Source organism: Antechinus flavipes, chromosome 1, assembly GCF_016432865.1.
Source record: "Antechinus flavipes isolate AdamAnt ecotype Samford, QLD, Australia chromosome 1, AdamAnt_v2, whole genome shotgun sequence".
Lineage (NCBI taxonomy): Eukaryota > Metazoa > Chordata > Mammalia > Dasyuromorphia > Dasyuridae > Antechinus > Antechinus flavipes.
In genome coordinates, this window is record NC_067398.1 from 109,639,117 (window position 1) to 109,662,434 (window position 23,318).

Below are 23,318 nucleotides of genomic sequence, written 5' to 3' on the forward strand. Positions count from 1 at the left end.
ATTAAGTGCTCTTGGATAGGCTGAGCGAATATAATAAAGATGACAATACTCCCTAAACTAATCTATTTATTTACCGCTATACCAATCAGACTTCCAAGAAAATATTTTAATGATCTAGAAAAAATAACAACAAAATTCATATGGAACAATAAAAAGTCGAGAATCTCAAGGGAATTAATGAAAAAAAAAATCAAATAAAGGTGGCCTAGCTGTACCTGATCTAAAATTATATTATTTCTGCAAATATGTATTGTATCTAGGATATACTGCAACATATTTAACATTTATAGGACTGCCTGCCATCTTGGGAGGGGGGGGGGTGGAGAGAGGGAGGGAAAAAAGTCGAGGCATAAGCGAGTGCAAGGGATAATGTTGTGAAAGGGTGCCCTGGCATGGATTCTGTCAGTACAAAGTTATTATTAAATAAATAAATAAATAAAATTATATTATAAAGCAGCAGTCACCAAAACCATTTGGTATTGGCTAAGAAATAGATGAGTTGATCAGTGGAAAAGGTTAGGTTCATAAGACAGAATAGTCAACTATAGCAATCTAGTGTTTGACAAACCCAAAGGTCCTAACTTTTGGGATAAGAATTCATTATTTGATAAAAACTGCTGGGATAACTGGAAATTAGTATGGCAGAAATTAGGCATGGACCCACACTTAACACCATATACCAAGATAAGATCAAAATGGGTCCATGACTTAGGCATAAAGAACGAGATTATAAATAAATTAGAGGAACATAGGATAGTTTATCTCTCAGACTTGTGGAAGAGAAAGAAATTTGTGAACAAAGATGAACTAGAGATCATTACTGATCACAAAATAGAAAATTTTGATTATATCAAATTAAAAAGCCTTTGTACAAACAAAACTAATGCAAACAAGATTAGAAGGGAAGCAACAAATTGGGAAAACATCTTCACAGTTAAAGGTTCTGATAAAGGTCTCATTTCCAAAATATATAGAGAACTGACTCAAATTTATAAGAAATCAAGCCATTCTCCAATTGATAAATGGTCAAAGGATATGAATAGACAATTTTTAGATGATAAAATTGAAACTATTACCACTCATATGAAAGTGTTCCAAATCATTATTGATCAGAGAAATGCAAATTAAGACAACTCTGAGACACCTGTCAGATTGGCTAAGATGACAGGAAAAAATAATGATGAATGTTGGAGGGAATGCGGGAAAACTGATGCATTGTTGGTGGAGTTGTGAACGAATCCAACCATTCTGGAGAGCAATCTGGAATTATGCCCCAAAAGTTATCAAACTGTGCATACCCTTTGATCCAGCAGTGCTACTACTGGGCTTATACCCCAAAGAGATACTAAAGAAGGGAAAGGGACCTGTATGTGCCAAAATGTTTGTGGCAGCCCTGTTTGTAGTGGCTAGAAACTGGAAATTGAATGGATGCCCATCAGTTGGAGAATGGCTGGGTAAATTGTGGTATATGAATGTTATGGAATATTACTGTTCTGTAAGAAATGACCATCAGGATAGAATACAGAAAAGCTTGGAGACTTACATGAACTGATGCTAAGTGAAATGAGCAGAACCAGGAGATCATTATACACTTCGACAACGATATTGTATGAGGATGTATTCTGATGGAAGTGGATTTCTTTGACAAAGAGACCTAACTCAGTTTCAATTGATAAATGATGGACAGAAGCAGCTACATCCAAAGAAAGAACACTGGGAAAGGAATGTGAACTATTTGCATTTTTGTTTTTCTTCCCGGGTTATTTTTAGCTTCTGAATCCAATTCTCCCTGTTCAACAAGAAAACTGTTAGGTTCTGCAAACATATATTGTATCTAGGATATACTGCAACATATCTAACATATATAGGACTGCTTGCCATCTAGGGAGGTGGGAGGGAGGGGAAAAATCGGAAAAAATTACCCTGGCATGGGTTCTGTCAATATAAAGTTATTATAAAATAAAATAAAATAAAATATTTTTTAAAAAAAGACAAATGTATAAGTTCAATATTTAGGTCAACTTCAAAAAACCAGGAAAGAGAAAATGAAAAACATAGAGAACAGAACATGGCCGAACAACCATTCTTGTTTAAAAAAGGTCTAGGGCTTTTACTGGATTTCAAGTTTAGTATGATCAACGATGTGAGAAGACAACTAGAAAAAGTTATTGTTATGCTAAATAACATTGAAAGAAATATAGTATTTGAGACAAGTGAAGTATTTCTACATATTTTACTCTGATCTGGTAAGGTCATATGTACATTATTAGATTCAGTCTTGGGCATTTCATTTTAAAAACTAACGATATGATTTGTGTCCAGAAGAAGATGAAGAAGATTGTCAGAATATTGGTAAATATGTTAAATAAAGAGAAGCTGAAAGATCCAGGTAAGTGATGATTTTGGAAGTATGGAGTATGATAGCTGCCTCTGATTATTTGAAAACAGAAATTTAAACTGATTTTATTTAGTCTCAGAGATCAGAGTTAGAAGTAATGGGAAAAAATTCCAGATTTAGGTTTAATCTAAATTTTTTTTCTAATAATTTCAGTTTTCAAAATTGTCAGATGTTACTATGCTTCCTTCATTGGAGATATTCAAACAAAAGATAAATGACAGTTTGTTATGGATGCCATACAAGATATTGTGGTAAGGGTCAGGTTAGACTAAATGACCCTCGAAATAAATTTGAACTTCTAGATTCTGTAGTTACCTTCTGAGAGAAAGTAAATTACATAATGGTTTATGTAAACAAGATTATATGACAGATAAGTTACATTATAAATTCTCACTATAAATGGAATTTTTGTTTAAACCTATTTTATTCAAAAGGTCCAAAAACACACCCAACCTTAGAAAGCTAGTTTAATGACAATTTTCACAATTACCAATAGATGGCAATGTAACTTCATGAAAGACCTTCACTGTTAATAATCAACAGTAATTGTCGTGAAGGGTAATGATTTCTTAGGTACTGGAAATATTGACAAGGGTATGAGTCATTGCTAGCAAAAAAAAAGGTCACAGAAATGCAAAACTTTGGGATGAGCAGTGATGGCTCTAGCTCAAATACAAGGGACCCCCAAAAGAATTTTCCTGAAAACATACACAAAATAGAGACCATCTCATTGCCTTTATGGTCTTTATTCACTGTACTGAAAAGATCAAAAGTGTTTTTCAAAATAGATTATACAAACACACTTAACAGTGAGTGCTGGAAGAGCTATGAGTTATTACAACCATTCTGGAAAACAATTTGGAATTATGCAAGTGAAATCACTCTAGTTTGTATCCTTTGAACAAATGGTGACACTAATATGTACCCAAGGAAGTCAAGAACAAAAAAGAAAGTCTTTAATATTCACAGTAGTACTTTTTTGTGGCAGCAAAAAGCTGGAAACTACGTGATGCCTATCAACTGGAAAATGGCTGAAAGAATTGTGGTGTGTTAATATGATGAGATAAGACCAATTCAATAAGCATTTATTAAATGTCTACTATGTGAGAGGTTGAACAGTAAGGTAGAATATGGACAGAGTACTAGGCCTAAAGTTTGGAAGACTCATTCTCCTGAGTTCAAATCTGACTTAGACAGTAGCTGTGTGATCCTGGACAAGTCACTTGACTCTGTTTGCTTCAGTTCCTCATCTATAAAATAAGCTGGAGAAGGAAATGGCAAACCCTCCAGTATCCTTGCCCAGAAAATGCCAAAAGAGATCACAGAGTGTCTCTGAGCTGAAATGACTCAACACATGCCTGACACTATTCTGAGCACTGGGATACAAATATAAGTAAAAATGGTTACTACCCCAAGGCTCTCACAATCTAAAGGGGAAGACAACATGCAAACAGTTATATACAAATTTTATGTGTGTGTGTGTGTGTGTGTGTGTGTGTGTGTGTGAAAAAGGGGGGAGGGAGGGAAGGAAAGAGGGAAGAAGGGAGGGGAGGATAAACTGTAAGTAATGACATGAGTATATAAAGGGACCAAGAAGAGCTTCTTATAGAATGTGAAGTTCTACTTGAGACTTGAAGGAAGTCTGGGAAGGAAGTGAAAACTGGAAAGGAAGCGAAAACAAGGAAGGAGGGCATTGCAGACATGAGGGGCAGCCAATAAAAATGTATGGAGTCAGAAGATGGAATGTCTTTCTGAAAGGAAGAGTAAGGAAACCAGTGTTGTGGATTGAAGAACATATAGAGGAGAGTAAGATATAAGAAAACTGGAAATTTAGGAAGAGGTCAATTTACAAAGGACTTTAAAAACCAAACAGAAAATTTTATATTTGATCTTGAGGGATGAGGATCTTGAGGAATAAGGAGCCATTATAATTTACTGGTAGAGAAGAAAGAGGATATGACATAGTCAGACTTGCATTTTAGGAAGATTATTTGATAGATCAATAGAAGATGGTTTGGAGTAGGGAAAGATTTGGAATAGTAATACAAACTCTAAGATCAAAAGAAAAATGTGACCTATATAAACTAAGTACACTAAGAAAGATATTTATAATCATTTCAATACTGCAAATAAAAAGAACAATGAAAGCAACTGAATCTTGATAAAGTGAAATGAACAATCTTGACAATTAAAGTAAAAGATGATGAACTTACTTCTCTCCTCGGTAGAAAGGTAGAAAACAAAGGATTCATGGTGTTGCATATGCAATCCAATGGGGCCACCACACTAATTAATTGGTTTTGCTTAACTTTTTTAGTATACAGTTTATGGTTAATAGATGATTGTTGACAGATTAACTTTAAACAAAAAGGGAAGATTCATTGAGGAAGGGTTTATCAGGAAATAAAACTCATAAATAAAACTTTTAAAATAAGAAGTGAAAGAAATTAAATGGTTAAATTAAAATAAAATTTTCTCATGTTTCTTTTTCTTAACTATGCCACTTGTTAAAAGAATTCTGATTTTCTTATTTTTTTTGTCTCCCAGAATAGAGGAAACATAAAAGAGAAAGAAAATACTTGCCAATAGAAAAAAAATTAATTGAAAATAACTTTAACCCACCCCCCCAATAATTTTTCAAGGCTATCTATGTTTTCCAGATTTAGAGAAGTATTAATAGCAGGCTAGTTTAAGAGTACTGCCTTTCAAAATTAGTTATTCTTTCTACTACAAGAGATGAGATCCCTGTTACTGTCACTTTTGATACAAATGTTTCATTTACATATAAGTCATTTTTCTGTGTCTTTTACTTTTCTGGGGACCACTTAGCTTCAATCTGCAAATAATACTTAGGTTTGATCAGGATAGACAAAATGTTGTAAAAGGTATCTTTTATAGCTTAGTGGGATTAGAACAAGATTACAATTTTATAAAAGCAAAAATACAAACAGGATAGAATGCTAACTCAGTTTTTTTTCAGACTTCTTCCTCTCCCACTTAGTTTTTAGTGAATCCACCTTGTTTTTATTAAAGCTACAAATACATAAAAGGACATAATGGACCCAGAAAGAACACTTCTGGCATAAATTAAATGAAGATAGAAAACAAAACCAGAAGCTATAACCTATAAAATGAGAGTGGTTCAAGATTTTAACAGTATAAAAACAGTTTTTTGAGCCAATAAGAGTCACAAACAACAATCTGGTAAAAAAAAAAAAAATCTCTTTGAAATTTGAAATTCTAAAGGTCATAAATTCCTACTTACCATACAAGGGTTAACAGTGAGTGCACTCTTAATGAACTGAAATTGTAGAATGCCAGGCTGATTAGCTGAACTCTTGATGTCAGACTCAATATCTCCATTTTGAGAACCAAATCCACTTATTACCCACAGGTGATAACCTTCTGCACCCCAACTCTTGTGTGAAAAAGAAACAAAAATTACTCCTGAACAGCAAGAAGCTCTCTTCCATATCATCTTAACTGCATACATTCCCATACTACCTACATAGCAAAATTGTTCATAATTTCTGGAGGATCACAAAATGTTGCTAAAAACATGGTTTAAAATCCTATTAAAATTCAATTTTTCTAAGTGTCACATTCCTTGCTCTGTATTCGGGATAGTAGAACAAAATATAGAGAACACTTGTATCACCAAACCTAGGCTTTTATGTTCAGGAAAATTTTCTCGTTACTATATTATTTAAACTAATTTAATTGCATTATAAGAAAAGGGGATTTGAGAATACATCATTTCTGAACTAGAGAACTAGTCCAGATCAATAAAAAAGAGCCTAAAGCATAAATAAATAATCTAATATCACAACCTTTTAATTACATTTTCTTTTATGTGTCCCCTTTTCCCCATACATAGATACTCTCTCCCTCCCTTCTTCTCTCCCTCTCTCTTCCCCACCCTCGCCTCCTCCTCCATGCACATCCCCTCAAACTCAATGAATATCGAGGAATATAACCATGGAAGCACTGTCTAGAAAGGTTCATGATCCAGAAAAGATGACAGGGAAAAACCTCATTTGTATAGGATTATTCACAAACATATTTACAAATGGTGGAGCTGTGTAAAAGTGATGGACATTCAATATATAACAGAGTAATTCTCTAGATCATCTAGATCTCAATTCTCAAGAAACATTTGTGATAAGTTTTAAAACAAGACCTTAAAGGCAACATATCCAACATATATTTAATTTTGTGCCTACTTACATGAAAAAGAGTAATGAAAAATAGTTGCAAAGAAGTCACAAAAGAAAGGAGGCTACAGAAATGGCAGCTGGAAAAACTATATACAGTGAACTGTTTCTACCTAGCCAAGCATATTGGGATTAGAAGAAAAAGAAGAAATTCTCAAGTTAAAAAAAAAAAAAAAAAGATATACCTTCTTTACAACAAACTCTATATTACATGACAATTATTCTCACCAAAAAGAACAAAAAGCTAGATATCAAAGACTGAGTCGATTTTCCCCTTTACATTCAAAATGCTTTTAGTCAATCAAAAATTACATACTGAAGAATTTATTCATATTCTGGCAGAACATTAAAATCACATAAACAACAAACACCACATATGACAAAAGACAATCCAGACTTCCCAAATAGTGCTAAGTTTTATATGACTACTTACCATAGAGCTGATCTTAAGAGGCTCTTTCTTAGTACCATCTGACCTGTAACTAAAAGAAAAAAGGAAATTCTTAGTAGTATAGGATTTAAACTTAGGGACAAAATGGAGGCCATCCACCATGAACTTTTTAAATCCTACTTTTCATTGTAAAAACCCCTGTCATCTCTTTCAAGTCTTGTTTTTTTCCCTCTCCACTCGATGAGAAATTGGCTCCTTTTATTTTGTCTTCTTTCTTTTAAGAATTTATACAGGGCCATCTAGATGATGCAGTGGATAGAACACCACCTAAATTTAAATCCAGCCTCAGACATTTAATGCTTATTAGCTATGTGACCCTGTGCAGGTCAGTTATGCCCATTTGCCTCACCTCCCTCTATCCCCCCCAAAAAAAAATTATATTCAATTCACTTTTTTAAATATAAGTTTCAAGTTAGCTCAAATTATTTTAACAATTTTAAATTTCATGATTCTTTTGCCAATCTCAAAAAAGCAAATTAAATAAAAAACCCTACCGCTACAATATTAATTCTATTTGGTTACTTTTTTACAGTTCTGTACAACAGAATAGCATCTAGTACATAGAGTGTATCTAGTGCATAGAAGAAGAGAAGTTTCTTACCAAGAGGATTTAAAAATGGCAACTAGAAGGATTATGTGCAGTAAACTGTTTCTACCTAACCAAGGAGATTGAGGGTAGAAAAAAAGGTGCTTTCCCCTTTTAAATACTTATATTATATACTTTGTGTTCCTTGTACCTTTGATTATCATACCCTACTGCAAAACTTTCTTCAGGAGATTGTTCCTTCAATTATCTACTCCTCTCTCTAAATTTTCTTCTCTTCCTATCAAACAATTCATTCTATATTGCTTACAAACATAACTAAGTCTCCCTATTCCTTAAAAATCCTTATTTGACCCTTTCATGCATTCAAAATTATCATTCTATACATAATCCTATACTTCTCTCCCTCTCACAGCTAAACTCTTAGAAAAAGAAGCCCCTATGCTTTTTTTTTAATTTCTTTTTTCCCTTACGCCCCTGAAAAACTGCCTTCTCCAAAGTTACTAATTCTTTTCAAATTCAATCACCTTTTAAAAGTTTTCATGATGAGCCTTCTTGACATCTCTATAGCAACTGACCATATTCTCCTTCCTGAGATATTCTTTCCTCAACTCTCTCCCTATCTGACAACTATTTCCCAGTTTCTTTTGATAAATCATGACCCATTTCTTGTTTTCTAAATGTGGAAGATTCTAAAGCTCTGTTATGGGCCCACTTTTAGTCTCTCCCTCTACACTTTCTTGATGACCTCATCAGTTCCAACATATTCATTTATCATATTTATGAAGATTGCTCCAGTACTACAAGTGGCTAGTGCATATCAACAGTAGCTCTCCTATAGAGATTTTAAAGGGGCAGATAGATGACTCAATGGAGATAGCACTGGGTCTCACGCCAGGAAAAAATTATCTTTATGAGTTAAAATCTGGTTTACTAGCTACATGGCCATAGGCCAGTCATTTAACTCTATTTCCTTTAGTTCTTCATCTGTAAAAATAAGCTGAAGAAGGAATAGTAAACTACTCCAGTATCTTTGCTAAGAAAATCCCAAATGGGATACAAAGAATTGAACACGATTGAAAAATGACTTGAACGAGACCTGTCAAACTCATCATGTCAAAAACAGATTTTACTATCTTAACTCCTAAACCCTTATTAACGCCCCATTTCTATCAGAAGCATTATCATCTGTCCAAGTCACCTAATTAGGTTTCAGAACCCTACAGTTTTCCTCAACCCTTTATTCTTCTTCCTCACCCTATGCACATCAATCACCTGCCAAGTCTTTTTAATGCTACTTCTATAACATCTCTTAAAAATGTCCTCTTCTATTTAACCGAACAGTTATTACCCTACCTCATGCTCTCATAACCTCTTGCCTTAATTATTTCAGATCTCCTTAATTGTTCTCCTTGCCTCTAGTCTTTCCCCTTCTAATTCATCCTTCACATCAACTATAAGAAACTCTAAGTTAGGCAACTTTAGGGGGTAGACAATTTGGCAAAGGGATTATATTTAACTTATCTTCTGGCAGAGTTAAATAACACAATTTTCAGGATGATACATTAAAAATGCCTTTCTAGATGATATAACAATGAAAAGCTCCAAAATAATTCCATAGAAATTACTATTTAGAAAAGGGGGAAAACAAAATTAGAACAAACAGTCCTAGGATACAAGATTGTTTTTTATTTGTCATTAAAAATAAAAAAAAAAAATACTATTAGTTATAATCCATGCACTCACGCAAAATCTCCTCCCAGAGTACAAATCAGCTGAGCACCAAACACACTCCATAAAGAAAGGCCTCCATATTCCCAAGTCACCATCACAACACTGTTATCAGGAGACCATTTGATCAGTTTAACAGCTCCTGTTTTGTTCCAAATATCTATTAAAAAATGTTAAAGAAAGGGAAGAAGATGTTCATAAACATACTTTACATATTCTATTTCACATAGATATTTCATATCTACAGGGGTTCGGTGGAATAAAACAAGGATTGGAACTGGAGTCAAAAGACCTGAGTTCAAGTTCTGGCTCTACAGTTTACTATCCATATAACCATCTGCAAGATACAATTAATTTACTGTTTCTTGAGGGTTGATTTTTCTTTCTTTTTTTTCTGGTTGCCCAGTATTGCCTCTATAGTTCCTATGAGGAAAAAGTTCTAGTGACACTAATATCAAATTATTCTTAAAATAAATTCAGATTTTAAAATTCTAGTCTCTTCCTTAGGGGGGAAAAGATTTTTAGTAACATAACTGCCTAAAAGTTCCCTTAATTTTTTAAATTTTTAACCATTTTAGCTAAAATTGGTTTTGTTCTAAAAGATCAGATTTTCTCTTACTAATATTAACAACCTTTCAGTTGATATGCACACCAATGTTATAAGTTTCTTCAGTATAGAGAAAAAATATTTCCAATTCTGCTAACACGCAGTGTTTTGCCATAAAATGTTTCCCACAAAGTAGACAAGTAGATAAATATCCAGAGTCTTTGAAGATAAAATCTATGTGGGCACAGGCAAAATCCAGAGAAATCTCAAGTTCAAAACCCTAGAATTATTGGAGCTAGTTTCTACTTCTTTAGTATAGGGATTTAAACAAAACCAAGACAGAAATAAACAAACCTGCTGAGTAAGATTAACAACCTTTTCATTTTATTTACATAGCTCCCAATAAGTTCTACTACACAGCCAAGGAAACAAAAATTAGATATCACAAATAAAAGTTCATATAAGAAACTTATAAACAAAAAGGGAATCAAATATCAAACAGAGGCATCAGTTTATTCAATATCCTTAAGTTATATCCCCAGTTAAAAAGAGATAAATCTTCATAGTCATTATATACACTGAATAGTATCCAAAAATACCTTTGGAATCAAAGGTAAAATTATATGGCTAATTAATTTTTTAAAGCTGGAATTTGGTTACTTTGTTACCACTTTTTAACCCTAAGGTTAGGACAAGCTAACTCAGCTTAAGTTTATAATAAAAATAAACCGATGTGATATATGAAGAAACATATTTAAACCCACAAGTCATACTATAGAGTTCTACTGATTATCAAATAATATAATGAACATGTCACCAATGAAAGATAAGAAAATCCTCTTTATTACAAAACTTTATTATAATAGTATTAATGAACTTCATCAAGAATATGTATGACTGGAAAAGAAGATGACCTATTCATATAATAAGAATACGAAATCACAGATAGACAGCTTGGTGCCACACTGGAAACTGCAATATAAGGAAAAAACCACAAGAAGTCTATTTAGCTATTGAATGAATTGTCTATAGAAATAGGTAAAAACTGGACATTGTAGGAAACCATGGAGCCGGTAGAAATCAGTTATGCGATCTCAGATCAAGCAAACAATTTATTTCTAGTACATACATTTCAATTTATGTCATAAATTTACAAAATTTACAAAATTCAACACCAGTAAGCTTTACAAATGATATAAAAAAATAACTCACCAGGATATTGTTTTGGTGTTAGCTCCAATTTATGAGACAGTTGCATGGCTCCAGTGGTGTTATCGATTGTGTAAACTTGCACAGATCCACTGGAAAATAAATCACACAACTTTTTTGGGGGAAGGGAGAGGAACTACAAACTCAAATATAAGAAGTGACATTACCATTGTTCACAAAAGTAACTTTCTGGAATGTAAGAAACATGCATACTTAAAAATAAGGTGACTTTAACTATTTTATACTTATCTTGCTTCAGTTTTTTTATAATCAACAGAAAAATTGAAATATATCTTAGAAAGGATTTTAAAATATGATTAATTTTATTTTCATATTATAGGATAAATATACAAAAGACTTCCAAAATTATACATCTACACTTAATCCCTTCTGAATGTTCTTACTGGGATGTTTGATTATAACCTTAAATTCAACATGTTCACAATACTACTTATTACTTTTACCTCTAACTACCCTAGAGTATAAAATAGAAATAATTCATTTTGGCATTCATTTATTGAGATTTATTTCACATTAATCCTTTACACATATTTTTGATGAAGCCTATTTGCTGCTCCCCAAAGTCCCTCATCCCATCTCTTGCTTTCATGCCAAAGTTCAGGTTTTGCCTTATATGCCTGGAATACATTCATTAACTTTGTCTCTTGGAATCATTAGTTTCCTTTAAGATTAGCTTCAGGTGTTAACTTTCTAAGGAAGTTTTCCCTGATATTGCTTGGTTGTTAATGCTTTCTCACCTCGCAGGCTTCCTTGTATTGATTTCTGTGATATTGTTGCATCCCTCCCCCAGAAGAAGAGTTCCTTGAGGAAAGAGACCATTTTTCACATAAAAAGTGCTTACCATATCTCTGATGAATTAAATCCAGCCCAGATTCTTTTATAAGTAAGTAAATAGAGGCCCAGAGAGGTGAAATGAATGACAGAGGTCAACTAATGAATTCCCACATCTTCCCTTCGACTCAGTAGTACTTCAACGCATTTGGGGTCTTACTGATGTTACTGCCTCCAAAGATGAAGCTTAGACTATGTCACTTTCATATGCTTTTCATCCAGGTCTCTAGCCAACTCCCTTGTTTCCTTATGAGTACTTCTCCCCCATCCACTCCCATCTCCCTTTTTTTTTTTTTTTGGGTTGTCCCTCTCTTACTCTGATACTTAACACTAATATAATCAACAGCCTTCTGGAAAAGGCATGTCAATATACCAGCTAACAACCCCTCTGATTCTCCAGACTAAAATTCTCTTCCCTTTGTAGCATGGGAGAACTAGTCAGAAAATGCTGGAATAACTTTTTAAGTGGTTCAAATCTAAATAAAAATGTGGAAGAACACTTAGGAATTAAAAAATTCAAGTGGTACATCTAAATATCTACACCTGTGTATTAGTGTGCTACCTTGAAGTTGTAAAAAGAAAGCTTACATTTAAATTTCAAAATTTTAATGAATTTACCACAAACCAAACTACTGTATCAACAAAATAGTCTTGATATTAATATACTGTAATAAATTCTGATATTTTAAAATGGCAAAAATACAATCTAATTTTTAAATAATTATTTTAAGAGAAAACTTCACCAATTAAAAAAGACTTTTAAAAACAACTTCTTATATGGTATATTCATTCTATTAAAAAGATAAAAATGCTGACAATGATTTATAAAACAAACATAGTAGTACTTACCTAGCACAACCAAATGCCATGAGTCTATATTTGTTATTTACTGCTACACAAGTTCCATCCATAACATCTTGTGCCCAAACACCACGAAGTTGCTACAATAGAGAAATAATTTGAAATTTAAATGTTTTCTTGAAGATTTTACACTAGCAATGATTCTATCTTAGTAAGTATTCTAGGTTTTCAAATCACACTTGATTTTTAACAAATTCTGTAATTTATTCCAGAGTATAAAATTACAAAGGATGACTGATAATGGAAGTAATCATGATGATGTAATTTCCTGAGGTGCCCTAATATTTGAGGGATTTAAATCAATTCCATATATTTATTCAAGAAACTGTGATTAAAAGTGTATATTTTATGTAAAGTACTCTATATACAAACGCATATAAATTCAAGAAGAGAAGATGGGTCCTGGAACCCAGCAATTTTTTACAGCTTCAAGGAGCAGCAGCAAAAACCAGAGAATACAACTATTCTCTTCATGAAGTTGACCAAGCAGATCATCAAGTACACAGAGCAGCTGGACATGACTGAGAGGGTCAAGAAAAGGGTAAGAGATAGAGTTAAAAGGGGGACTGTGTGGGAGCAAAAAATAATATGGAACTGTGTGTGCATGTATAACTACGTGTGAGTCTGTATGCATATGTGTACATGTGTGCCTGCACAATTGGAGGGTTCCCATTCTTCAGTCTCTTCCTTCTCCTAATCCATCCTTTATATAGCATAGAAACCTCCAATTAGAGGTTTCCCATTCTTCAGTCTCTTCCTTCTCCTAATCCATCCTTTATATAGCTCCTCAAATAATATGCCAAGGAAAGCTCTGGCCATGTCATTAACCTGGCTCAAAATTATCAGTGGATCTTTATTACCTCTAGATAAAATGTAAGATTCTCAATTTAAGCTCTCCATAATATGGCTTTTCAGATTTATTTCTTATTATTCTCCTTCACATATTTCATGTTTCAACCAAACTTGGTATTATATTCTCCTTCTCCATGCTTGGTACCACCAATCCATTCCACATTCATAAAAAAATGCTTCTCCTTCACATGTTTTTTAGAATCCTTATGCTTCTTTCTTCAAGGTTCAGCCTTAAACTCCTTTGTTTTTCTCTAAGTTGTAAGTGTACTCTCCCTCTTCTCAAATGATTTTCTATAAAAAATTTACCTGGGAACATGTTGTATATGTCAGCAATCCCTCAATACACTCAATTAAGTTTTTTAATTCCTATCATCCAATGTATTACATCCAATACATAACAGGTATTTAAATTTTGGTGAATTAAAGTGAATTGAGAACCTGCTCTCAAGAAGCTTGTAATCTAAAAGAAAAAAAAAAAAAAAAAAGACATATGCCCACAAATAACTATAAGGTAGAAATGAAAAGAATCCAGACAAAATGCTGAGAAATTTGAGGAGGGCGAGATCATTTTTACCTGAAAGTGCGTTCAGGGGAGGGGAAGATTTTGAGAAGTTATCAGTAAAGATTATTTAGAGGAGATGACATTTAAATTAGACATTCAAAAAACGCTGGTCCTTCCAAAAAATGGAGCTATTAGAGGAAAGGAAGAGACAATTTTAGATGTAAAGGGTAACATAAGCAAAAACATAGAGACTGGAAAGAGCAGGATCCTGCAGCTGAATGTCCCAGTTCTCTTCCACACTATCTCCAACAGAGAATTAGGAAGAAGACTGGAGTAGTGAAGGAGAAAACACAATAAATTATTTTCCCAGCCTACATCAGAACAGAGAAAGCTAAAGGTCTTCAGAAAGTAGATAGTGAGTGCAGCTAACACTGCCCCAGAAAGACTTTTCAGAACAATCAGTCAATAAATATTAAATGCCTACTATATGTCAGACACTGTGCTAAGTGCTGGGGATATAAAAAGCAACCCTCAACAAGCTGGCAATCCAATAAGGGAGACAACCAAAAAGCAAATACATAGAGAACAAGTTACATATAAAAGAAAAAGGAAATAAATTAATAGAGCGAAGACAGTTGAATTAAGAGAGATTAGTGAAAACAGGGATTTACAAGAAGCTAGGAAAGGGAATAAGTGAAGTTGAGGAAGAGCATTCTGGGCATGAGGGACAGCCATTTAAAATGCCTAGAATGGAGTTTCTTTTTCATAGAACAGCTAGGAGGCCACTGTCACTGGATCAAAGAGAACATAATTGAGAGTAAGGTATAAGAAGCCTGGAAAAGTAGGAGGAAAAGTGAAGGGGCTTTGAATGCCAAACAGAGCATTTTGCATTTGCTCTTGAAGAAAACGGGGAATGAGTTTACTGAGTAGGGAAGTGAAACAGTTGGAAGATCACTTTGATGGCTGCATGGATCTGAGGGAGGCAGATCTACCAGCAGGCTTTTGCTATAATCAAGACATAATATGATGAGAGACTGCACTGGAAAAGTGGCGGTGTCAAGAGGAGAGGGAAAAAAAGCTTATTTGAGACATTTTGCAAAGATGAAATCAACAGGTCTGATATTTCTGAAAGGCAGGTAAAGATCTGAGAGTAGCTGGAGAGCAATTTGGAACTATGCTCAAAAAGTTATCAAACTGTGCATATCCTTTGATCCAGCAGTGTTTCTACTGGGCTTATATCCCAGAGATACTAAAGAAGGGAAAGGGACCTGTATGTGCCAAAATGTTTGTGGCAGCCCTGTTTGTAGTGGCTAGAAGCTGGAAAATAAATGGATGCCTATCAATTGGAGAATGGTTGAGTAAATTGTGGTATATGAATGTTATGGAATATTATTGTTCTGTAAGAAATGACCAGCAGGATAAATACAGAGAGGACTGGCAAGACTTACATGAACTGATGCTAAGTGAAATGAGCAGAACCAGGAGATCATTATATACCTCAACAACAATACTGTTTGAGGATGTATTCTGATGGAAGTAGATCTCTTCGATAAAGAGAGCTAATTCAGTTTCAATGATCAAGGAAGGACAGAAGCAGCTACACCCAAAGAAAGAACATGGGGAAATGAATATAAACTGCTTGCATTTTTGTTTTTCTTCCTGGGTTATTTATACCTTCTGAATCCAATTCTCCCTGTGCAACAAGAGAACTGTTTGGTTCTGCACACATATATTGTGTCTAGAATATACTGGAACCTATTTAACATGTAAAGAATTGCTTCCCATCTGGGGGAGGGGATAGAGGGAGGGAGGGGAAAAACAGAACAGAAGTGAGTGCAAGGGATAATGCTGTAAAAAATTACCCTGGCATGGGTTCTGTCAATAAAAAGTTAAAAAAAAAATCTGAGAATAGAAATCAGCACAGAAATTGGGGCAGGGCAGGACAGGTAGATTCAAGAATGATCAGTATAGAGACTATAATTAAAGGTATGCATGCTGATGAGCTCACCAAATGAAGTAATGTAGAGAAATAAGAAGATCCCTCAGGCCTGGGCTATCTATCAAAGATAAAGACTGAATAAGCAATTTTGAGAATCATGAGCATAGATATGACAACTGAATTCATGGGAACTAATGAGATCACTAATGAGATCATGAAATGAAATAGTATAGAGAAAGAGAAATGGGCCAGGGACAGCACTTTGGGAATACCTTCGCCTAGTGGGAGAAGTAACCTGGATGAGGATATAGCAAAAGAGGATGAGAAAGAATGGCAAGAGAAATAGAATCAGGAGAGAATAATGTCATGACAAGTTGTTTGACAAATATCAAAAATTTCAGAGACGCTAATACACATGAAGATTGAGAAAATTGGATTAGATTCGGCAATTAGGAGACTATTAGTAATGTTGGAGGGAGAAGATTCAGTTGAATGAGAAATTCCAACTGTAAATGACTTCCTAAAGAAGCTTATACAGGAAAGGGAGGAGAGAAATAGATGACTGCTAGTGGGACTGGATGAATCAAGTGAGAATTTTCTGAGAATGGAGGGGGGGGGGGGAACATAGGCATATTTGTAGAAAATAGAGAAGATTAATGAAAGAGTTAAAATGGGAGAGGGAGCTTCAAAAGGTAGGTTGAAATTACTGTGATAAATAAGAAGAAAGGTGACTTCATCATATGAGACAGAATAAAGGAAGCAATAGTGGCAGATGGTACTTTAGTGATGTGAGACAAGGAAGATGAGGAAAGAAAAGGGAATATGAACCATGAGGTAAAGTTCTCAGCTGAGAGGACAGGGGGCTGGGTTGCCATAGGAAATCTGAGGAGAAATGAAATGTCTTGGAAAAGACATAGGGGTGAGTGTAGTGTTTGGATTAAGGAGGTATAAAAAGACGCAACACAATTTTGAGATTTTTCTCTACTATTATAGAAACCTCCAATTGGAGGTTTCCCATTCTTCAGTCTCTTCCTTCTCCTAATCCATCCTTTATATATGTGTATATATATGTGTGTGTGTGTGTGTGTGTGTGTGTATACATACATGAAAAGGAACAAAGGCAGCAGATGGTGGGAGTAATCTAAGGATGAGGCGTGGGAGGACAAGACCGGAGATATGGTAAGAGGCAAGGAACTTGAGAGAAAAGGATAATGTAGAGACAAACAGGTTTCTTAGAGGTCAAGATGGGTAAAGGAACACAGTATATCCAATACAAGGGTGAGAGCCTGGGAAAGAACAGAATATATGAATATTATAGTGAGGCCAACGAACAACTGCAAGAGGGAAAGACACCTATCTAAAACCAAAACCAAAAATCGCATGCATTGGAAATACACTTGAAGTCTTTCCAACAAAAACCTGGTATAACTAGAATGTTGGTTATTCTATCATTTAATACAGTACTAGAAATTCTAGCTCTGTCAATAAGACAAGAAAAAGGGATTGAGCACAAGCAAACAAGCAAAAAAAAAGAAGTAAAACTAATACTTTTTTGCCAATAACAAGATGACTTAGAGAATCCTAAAGAGTCAAGTAAAATTTAAACAATAAATGACCAGCAAAGTAGAAAGGAATAAAACAAATCTATATACATCATCAGGTTTCTGTACATTACCAACAAATCTAGCAAAAAATTAGAAATAGAAATTCCATTTAAAACAACTATAAAATGTATAAAATACTTGGGAGTCTATTTATACATCTTGAAACTTTATGAATACAATCACAGAAATAAAAACAGACCTAAATAATTGGAGAAATACTGACTGCTCAACAAGTAGGCCAAGCTAATATAATAATTAAGAAAATCATAATAATAACAACAATTATATAGACATTAGTTTAAGTTATTCAATGCTATATTAAACGACAAAAGGACAACTTTATGGAACCTCCAATGGAGGAGGGGGTGGAGTCAAGATGGAGGAGAGGAGATACATCTCAGATTAAGCCTCTGAAAATTGATTTTGGAGTGACAGAACCCACAAATATTTGAATGTAACAAATTTCTAGCAGAAGATATTATGGAAGAACTTCAGAAAAGCTCTGTTTCAATCAGGTATAAAGTAAGGGGTCGAGTGAAATCAAATGCAGGGACCCAGAGCAGTGTGACATCCTGCGAAGCAAATGAATCTATAGCAGTGTTGGTTAATCCTGCTTGGAAGCCAGTAGAACAGCACACTAACTGCAAGACATCCAACACAAATACAAATAACAAATAGTGAGCCACTGAACACCAGAATAATGCAGGACCTGGCTATACCCACCCAGCACCACCTGCAAAGGAAGCTTGACCAATCTCCCCTTTGCTCTAAAAGCAAACCTCAACCTTATATATTTAAGAAAAAAAAAAAAGTAAAAAAGTGAAAAGAACTCTGACCACAGGCAGTTTTTACAGAGAAAGAGAAAAACAAATTTCAAACCCTGAGGACACTAAAAGCAGATCATCTCCAGATGAAGCCCCAAAGGATGATATGATTTGGTTTCTATGCCATAAGGCTCTCTTGGAAGAATTCAAAAAGGATCTTAAAAGAGAGCTGAAAGAAAAATATGGAAAGGAAATGAAAACTTTGCAAGAGGGCTTAGAAAAGGAAACAGAAATTATCTGGAAAAAAATTCCTTACAAAATAGTTAGTAAAATGGAAAAAGCAAATAACTCCTTATAAAATAACTTTCGTTTTCTTTTTTTTTTTATTATTTTTGAGATATTTTATTTTTTCATTTCATGTGAATTCTATAATTATTATTTTTCTTGCCTTATAAAATATTCTTTTGGTATTTTGATAGAGCATTGAAAAAAATAAATAAATTTAGTAGCATTGTCTTTTTTATCTATCATATCAGCTCAGCCTACGGATGAGCAATTAATGTTTCTTTAATTATTAAGACCTGTCAATTATTATACACAACAGTTTTTTATAGTTGCATTTTTGTATACTTTCTGGGTGAATCTTGGTAGATAACACTAGCATATTTTGAAGTTTCAATTATTTTAAATAGAATTTCTCTTTCTAGCTCTTCTACTTGGTTTTGTTGGTAATATATAGGAACGTATATACAAGTCAGCTTTAGCATTACTGTCAGACTTCTTGTCCCCTGCCCATTTTTGTCTTCTAAAAGAATTAAAAGAGAACAAAATTTTTCAGATTTTTCATCTTTTTTATCTTTTCCTTAAGATATATAAGATAAGATTAAATCCTTAAAGATATTAAATTCTGAAAAGATACTATTTCTTATTTCCCTATTAACATGTAATTGGTTTGTCTCCATTTCTTTTCAATTAAATATGTTTGCCTTTCTCTGTTTCTTTTGATGCCTTTGTTTCCATTTCTTGCTTTAGTTATCTTTTTTAGTTCCTTTTATATTTGGCCAATTGAATTTTTAATTGAATTGTTCTGTTAAATGGATTTTTGCTTAAAAAACTTCTACAGAGTACTATTTCAGTGATTAAATACTATTAAATTTGAATTTATGATATCCTTATCAAAGAAATTGAATACAGTATTTTTTTTTTAGTTTCCTTTCTAATGTTAATGTCAGACTTGTTTGTTAAACAGAACTTTTTAGTTTTGTATAATCAAAATTCACCATTTTATCTTATGTGATTCTTTTTATTGCTTTTTTAGCTATGAACTGTTCCATTAGCCAAGATATGAAAAGTACTATATAAATGTTAACTATTATTATTAATGACAGAGGCATGGTGGGTTGGAGAGAAAGATACCCTTTGACACATACTGGAATTATCTTGAGGATATAATACATAACTAAGAATATACCTTAAGATAATAATATAAAACAAATAAAAACCAATCTCTGTGTGTGTGTGTGTGAGAGTGTGTGTGTGTGTGTGTGTGTGTGTGTTTTAGCTGCCCCATACATGATAACAAAAAAAAGAAATTGTCCATTGGCTTTACCACCTTTTGTACATTCAAGAGTGAAAAATATGATCTGTGTAGAAACAGAAACATCTAAGAGTATCAATCTTAAATAGATTACTTAATCCACTGCAGCTTTTTACTAAAAAATCTTAGTTCTTGGTACTATCAACTAGGTGGTAAAATAGAGTGCTGAACCTGCAATGAAGTAGAACAGAGTTCAAATTCAGCCTCAGCTAAATATCTTTGAACAAATCATTTAACTTTTATCTCTTAAATTTCGTGATTTGTAAAATGTAGGTGATATTAGCATCTACCTCTTAGGATTGTTGTGATGATAAAATAATATCTGCAAACATTATGGTACTATGTAAATGTCAGCTATTATTAAAAAAAAGATTTCAATCATATTAGGTATACAGGAAGAAAGAAGGAAATAAACATTTGTTAAGTACCAACTAAATGCTAGCCACAATGCTAAACACTTAAATATTTTTTCATTTGATTTTCACAACAAACTGGGGAAGAGGTGCTATTACTGTCCTTTTTATAGTAGTATAATATGATAAATCCCAAGCACAAAATTATTAAGGGAAGAACTCATTATTTGACAAATATTGCTACAAAAATTGAGCAGTAGTCTGACAAAAATTATTTTTATACCACCACCTCATACAAAAATAATCAACAAATGGATATATGATTTAAACACAAAAGATCACATAAACAAATTATAAGCAAGGAAAAATCTCTCTCTCAGATTGCTATGAAGATCAAATGAGACATACCTTAGCATAGTAATTAGAAAGAATTTCTATAAATGAGTCTTTGGACTTTGTAACATTTTGGTTGTAATTCAGATAGGTAAAATATAACTGTAAATTGTTTTATGAACTTGCAAGCTCATAAGAAATAATATTTTTTTTCCTTTCCTTGTATACCTAATCTGATTTAAGCAAGGTTTTATTTTTCTATAAATATTTTAATAGACCTTAATAATGACTACTTTCCAATAGCTGAGAGACCAAAAAAAAAAAAAAAAATTCCCCTTTTCCATTCTGATTTGTTGGAAGAAGTATCTAATCAAAAACAGGTAATTTAATATCCTGTTTATTTGAAGTTATAATATTATTATAATTTAAAATATTTATTAAGTTCATTAGAGACAAAAACTCTCTAAATATTAGAGAAAGAGAATGATTAAACATCTCATCTTAAAGAAAAAAAATGGAAAAATAACAAATAAGCTATACCTCAGCAGTAAATCTACTTGACATTGGGGTAATGAATCCAACTCTACCATCATTAAACACAACAGCAAATCCATCAAGTGTAGCACAATACTCCATATCTTTGATGTGCACATCTTCAAAGCCCAAGAATGAACCTGCTGATGAAAAAATATGGAAATGAATATTCACAACACTTAAATAATGCTCTCAAAGTATTACTTGGAAGATCATCAGTTTCTTACATAAGCAATCGTATATTTAATAATCTAATAAAATGAAGTAACTTCATTTTAAAGAACCAAATGATGGGAAAGTGACTAAACAAACGGTGATATTGGTTAAATTGAAATATGACTGTTATGAAAAATGATGAACAAAATGAATTAAGAGAAGCCTAGGGAGACTTATATGAAAGAATACAAAAAGTAATCATAAAGAGGAAAACAGTTTAAATAGTAGTTTCAACCATTTTAATGGAAAGAACAAAAAATGAAACTGAGTGTTATGTAAGTATAATGATCAAATGCCATGAAAAAAAAAGAGAGAAAATACACCTTTCTCCCTTCTGCAGAAATAGAAGACAATGAATATGGAATATCATCTGTCTAATGCACTGTTATTTTTATTGTACTGCTTTTTCTGCCTCTTGTTTATTTTTTGTTACAAAGGAATATATTCTGGGTAGAGGGAAAGGAGGAAATGAAAGTAATTGGAAATAAAAATCAATTTTTAAAGAATTTACTTTGAATAAAAAGTAAAACAAATGACCCAGATCTCAAACATTTATTTCATTACTGAAAAGAAATCAATGTTGGCAGTGATTTGGCACAGATAACATTTATTTATCATTGTATGGAACAATAGTTTATATGCATTAAGTTAGCAATTAATTGGAGAGAGGGGAGAAGGTCTAGTAATGCACAAATGATAATGTGGTATAGAGATGGAAATAAAGGAGGAGGAAAAGGGTCCTAAGTTTGGTCAAAATAAGGTTAATGCTCACCAATCAGAGGCCAAAGTCACAGGGATGGGAGTATGAAATTTGGGTGGGAGGTGAAAGCTGGAGTCTAAGAGGTATGAAATCCAAATGACTGAGAACATAGTATTTTTTGAAAATAATGTGATCCTGCATTAAAAGATAAAGTGTATACCCTTTGATACATACTGGAATTATCTTGAGGATATAATACATAACTAAAAATATAACTTAAGGTAACAATATAAAACAAATAAAAACCAATCTATGTGTGTGTGTGTGTGTGTGTGTGTGTGTGTATTTTAGCCGCCCCATACATGATAATCCAAAAAACAAAAAAAGAAGAAGAAGAAGATGTCCATTGGCTCTACCACCTTTTGTACACCAAGAGTGAATAATATGATCTGTATAGAAACAGAAACATCTATGAAAACAAAGATCTATGGGGAAAAAAAAAAAGAATTTAAAAAACCATACTGAAACATATTTGATTGAGTATATAAAAGTATGTTTATAAAATATAAAGAAAATATTTTACAATTTCTTATTTATAGTGGTTGTTTTGCTGTAGTTAGTTCAAAAATTTTTTTAAATCAAAAATATTTAAAAGCAGGTTTTTCTGTTTCAAATACAGAAAGGTATAACTACCTCGAGATGACTGCAAGTCTACTGAAAATGGTACTGTACAAAGATTGATGGCTTTCCTTCCATTTGTCATCCCTTCCCAGTGAATAAGATGAAGCAGTCCATCAGATGTAGCAACCAGAAGATCCTCCAGCATTGACTGCAAACTGTAAGGAAAACAATTTAGAACCAATGCTTTATAAATTGTAAGTTCATTGAGATAATGTACAGGTCTTCAAAATTTTTTATAAGCTTGCAAGTTCATAAAACAATTTACAATTATATTTTACCTATCTGAATTACAACCAAAATGTTACAAAGTCCAAAAACTCATTTACTCTTGTATATATAGAATTTTTTTTAATTAAATTTTTATTTTTAGGTCAAAATTCTGTCCTTCCCTCAATTTCCTTCCCCATCCGTTAAGAAGGCATGAAATATTCTTAAC

The 23,318-nt window shown here is 33.1% G+C and overlaps 1 protein-coding gene across 2 annotated transcripts in view; it reads right to left on the reverse strand.

The window, feature by feature from the left end:
* RIC1 (RIC1 homolog, RAB6A GEF complex partner 1) overlaps window positions 1–23,318 on the reverse strand; it is a 129,771-nt gene that overhangs the window by 38,267 nt on the left and 68,186 nt on the right. The window contains exons 5-11 of one of the 2 annotated variants that reach the window (XM_051987668.1): window positions 22,895–23,037; window positions 21,292–21,425; window positions 12,796–12,887; window positions 11,098–11,186; window positions 9,354–9,498; window positions 7,046–7,094; window positions 5,664–5,816 (exon numbers count right to left, since the gene is read on the reverse strand). In XM_051987668.1, coding sequence (XP_051843628.1) covers window positions 5,664–5,816; window positions 7,046–7,094; window positions 9,354–9,498; window positions 11,098–11,186; window positions 12,796–12,887; window positions 21,292–21,425; window positions 22,895–23,037 — 805 coding nt within the window. Of the gene's footprint in view, window positions 1–5,663; window positions 5,817–7,045; window positions 7,095–9,353; window positions 9,499–11,097; window positions 11,187–12,795; window positions 12,888–21,291; window positions 21,429–22,894; window positions 23,038–23,318 lie in introns of both variants that reach the window. The other variant, XM_051987659.1, reaches the window with a different exon arrangement.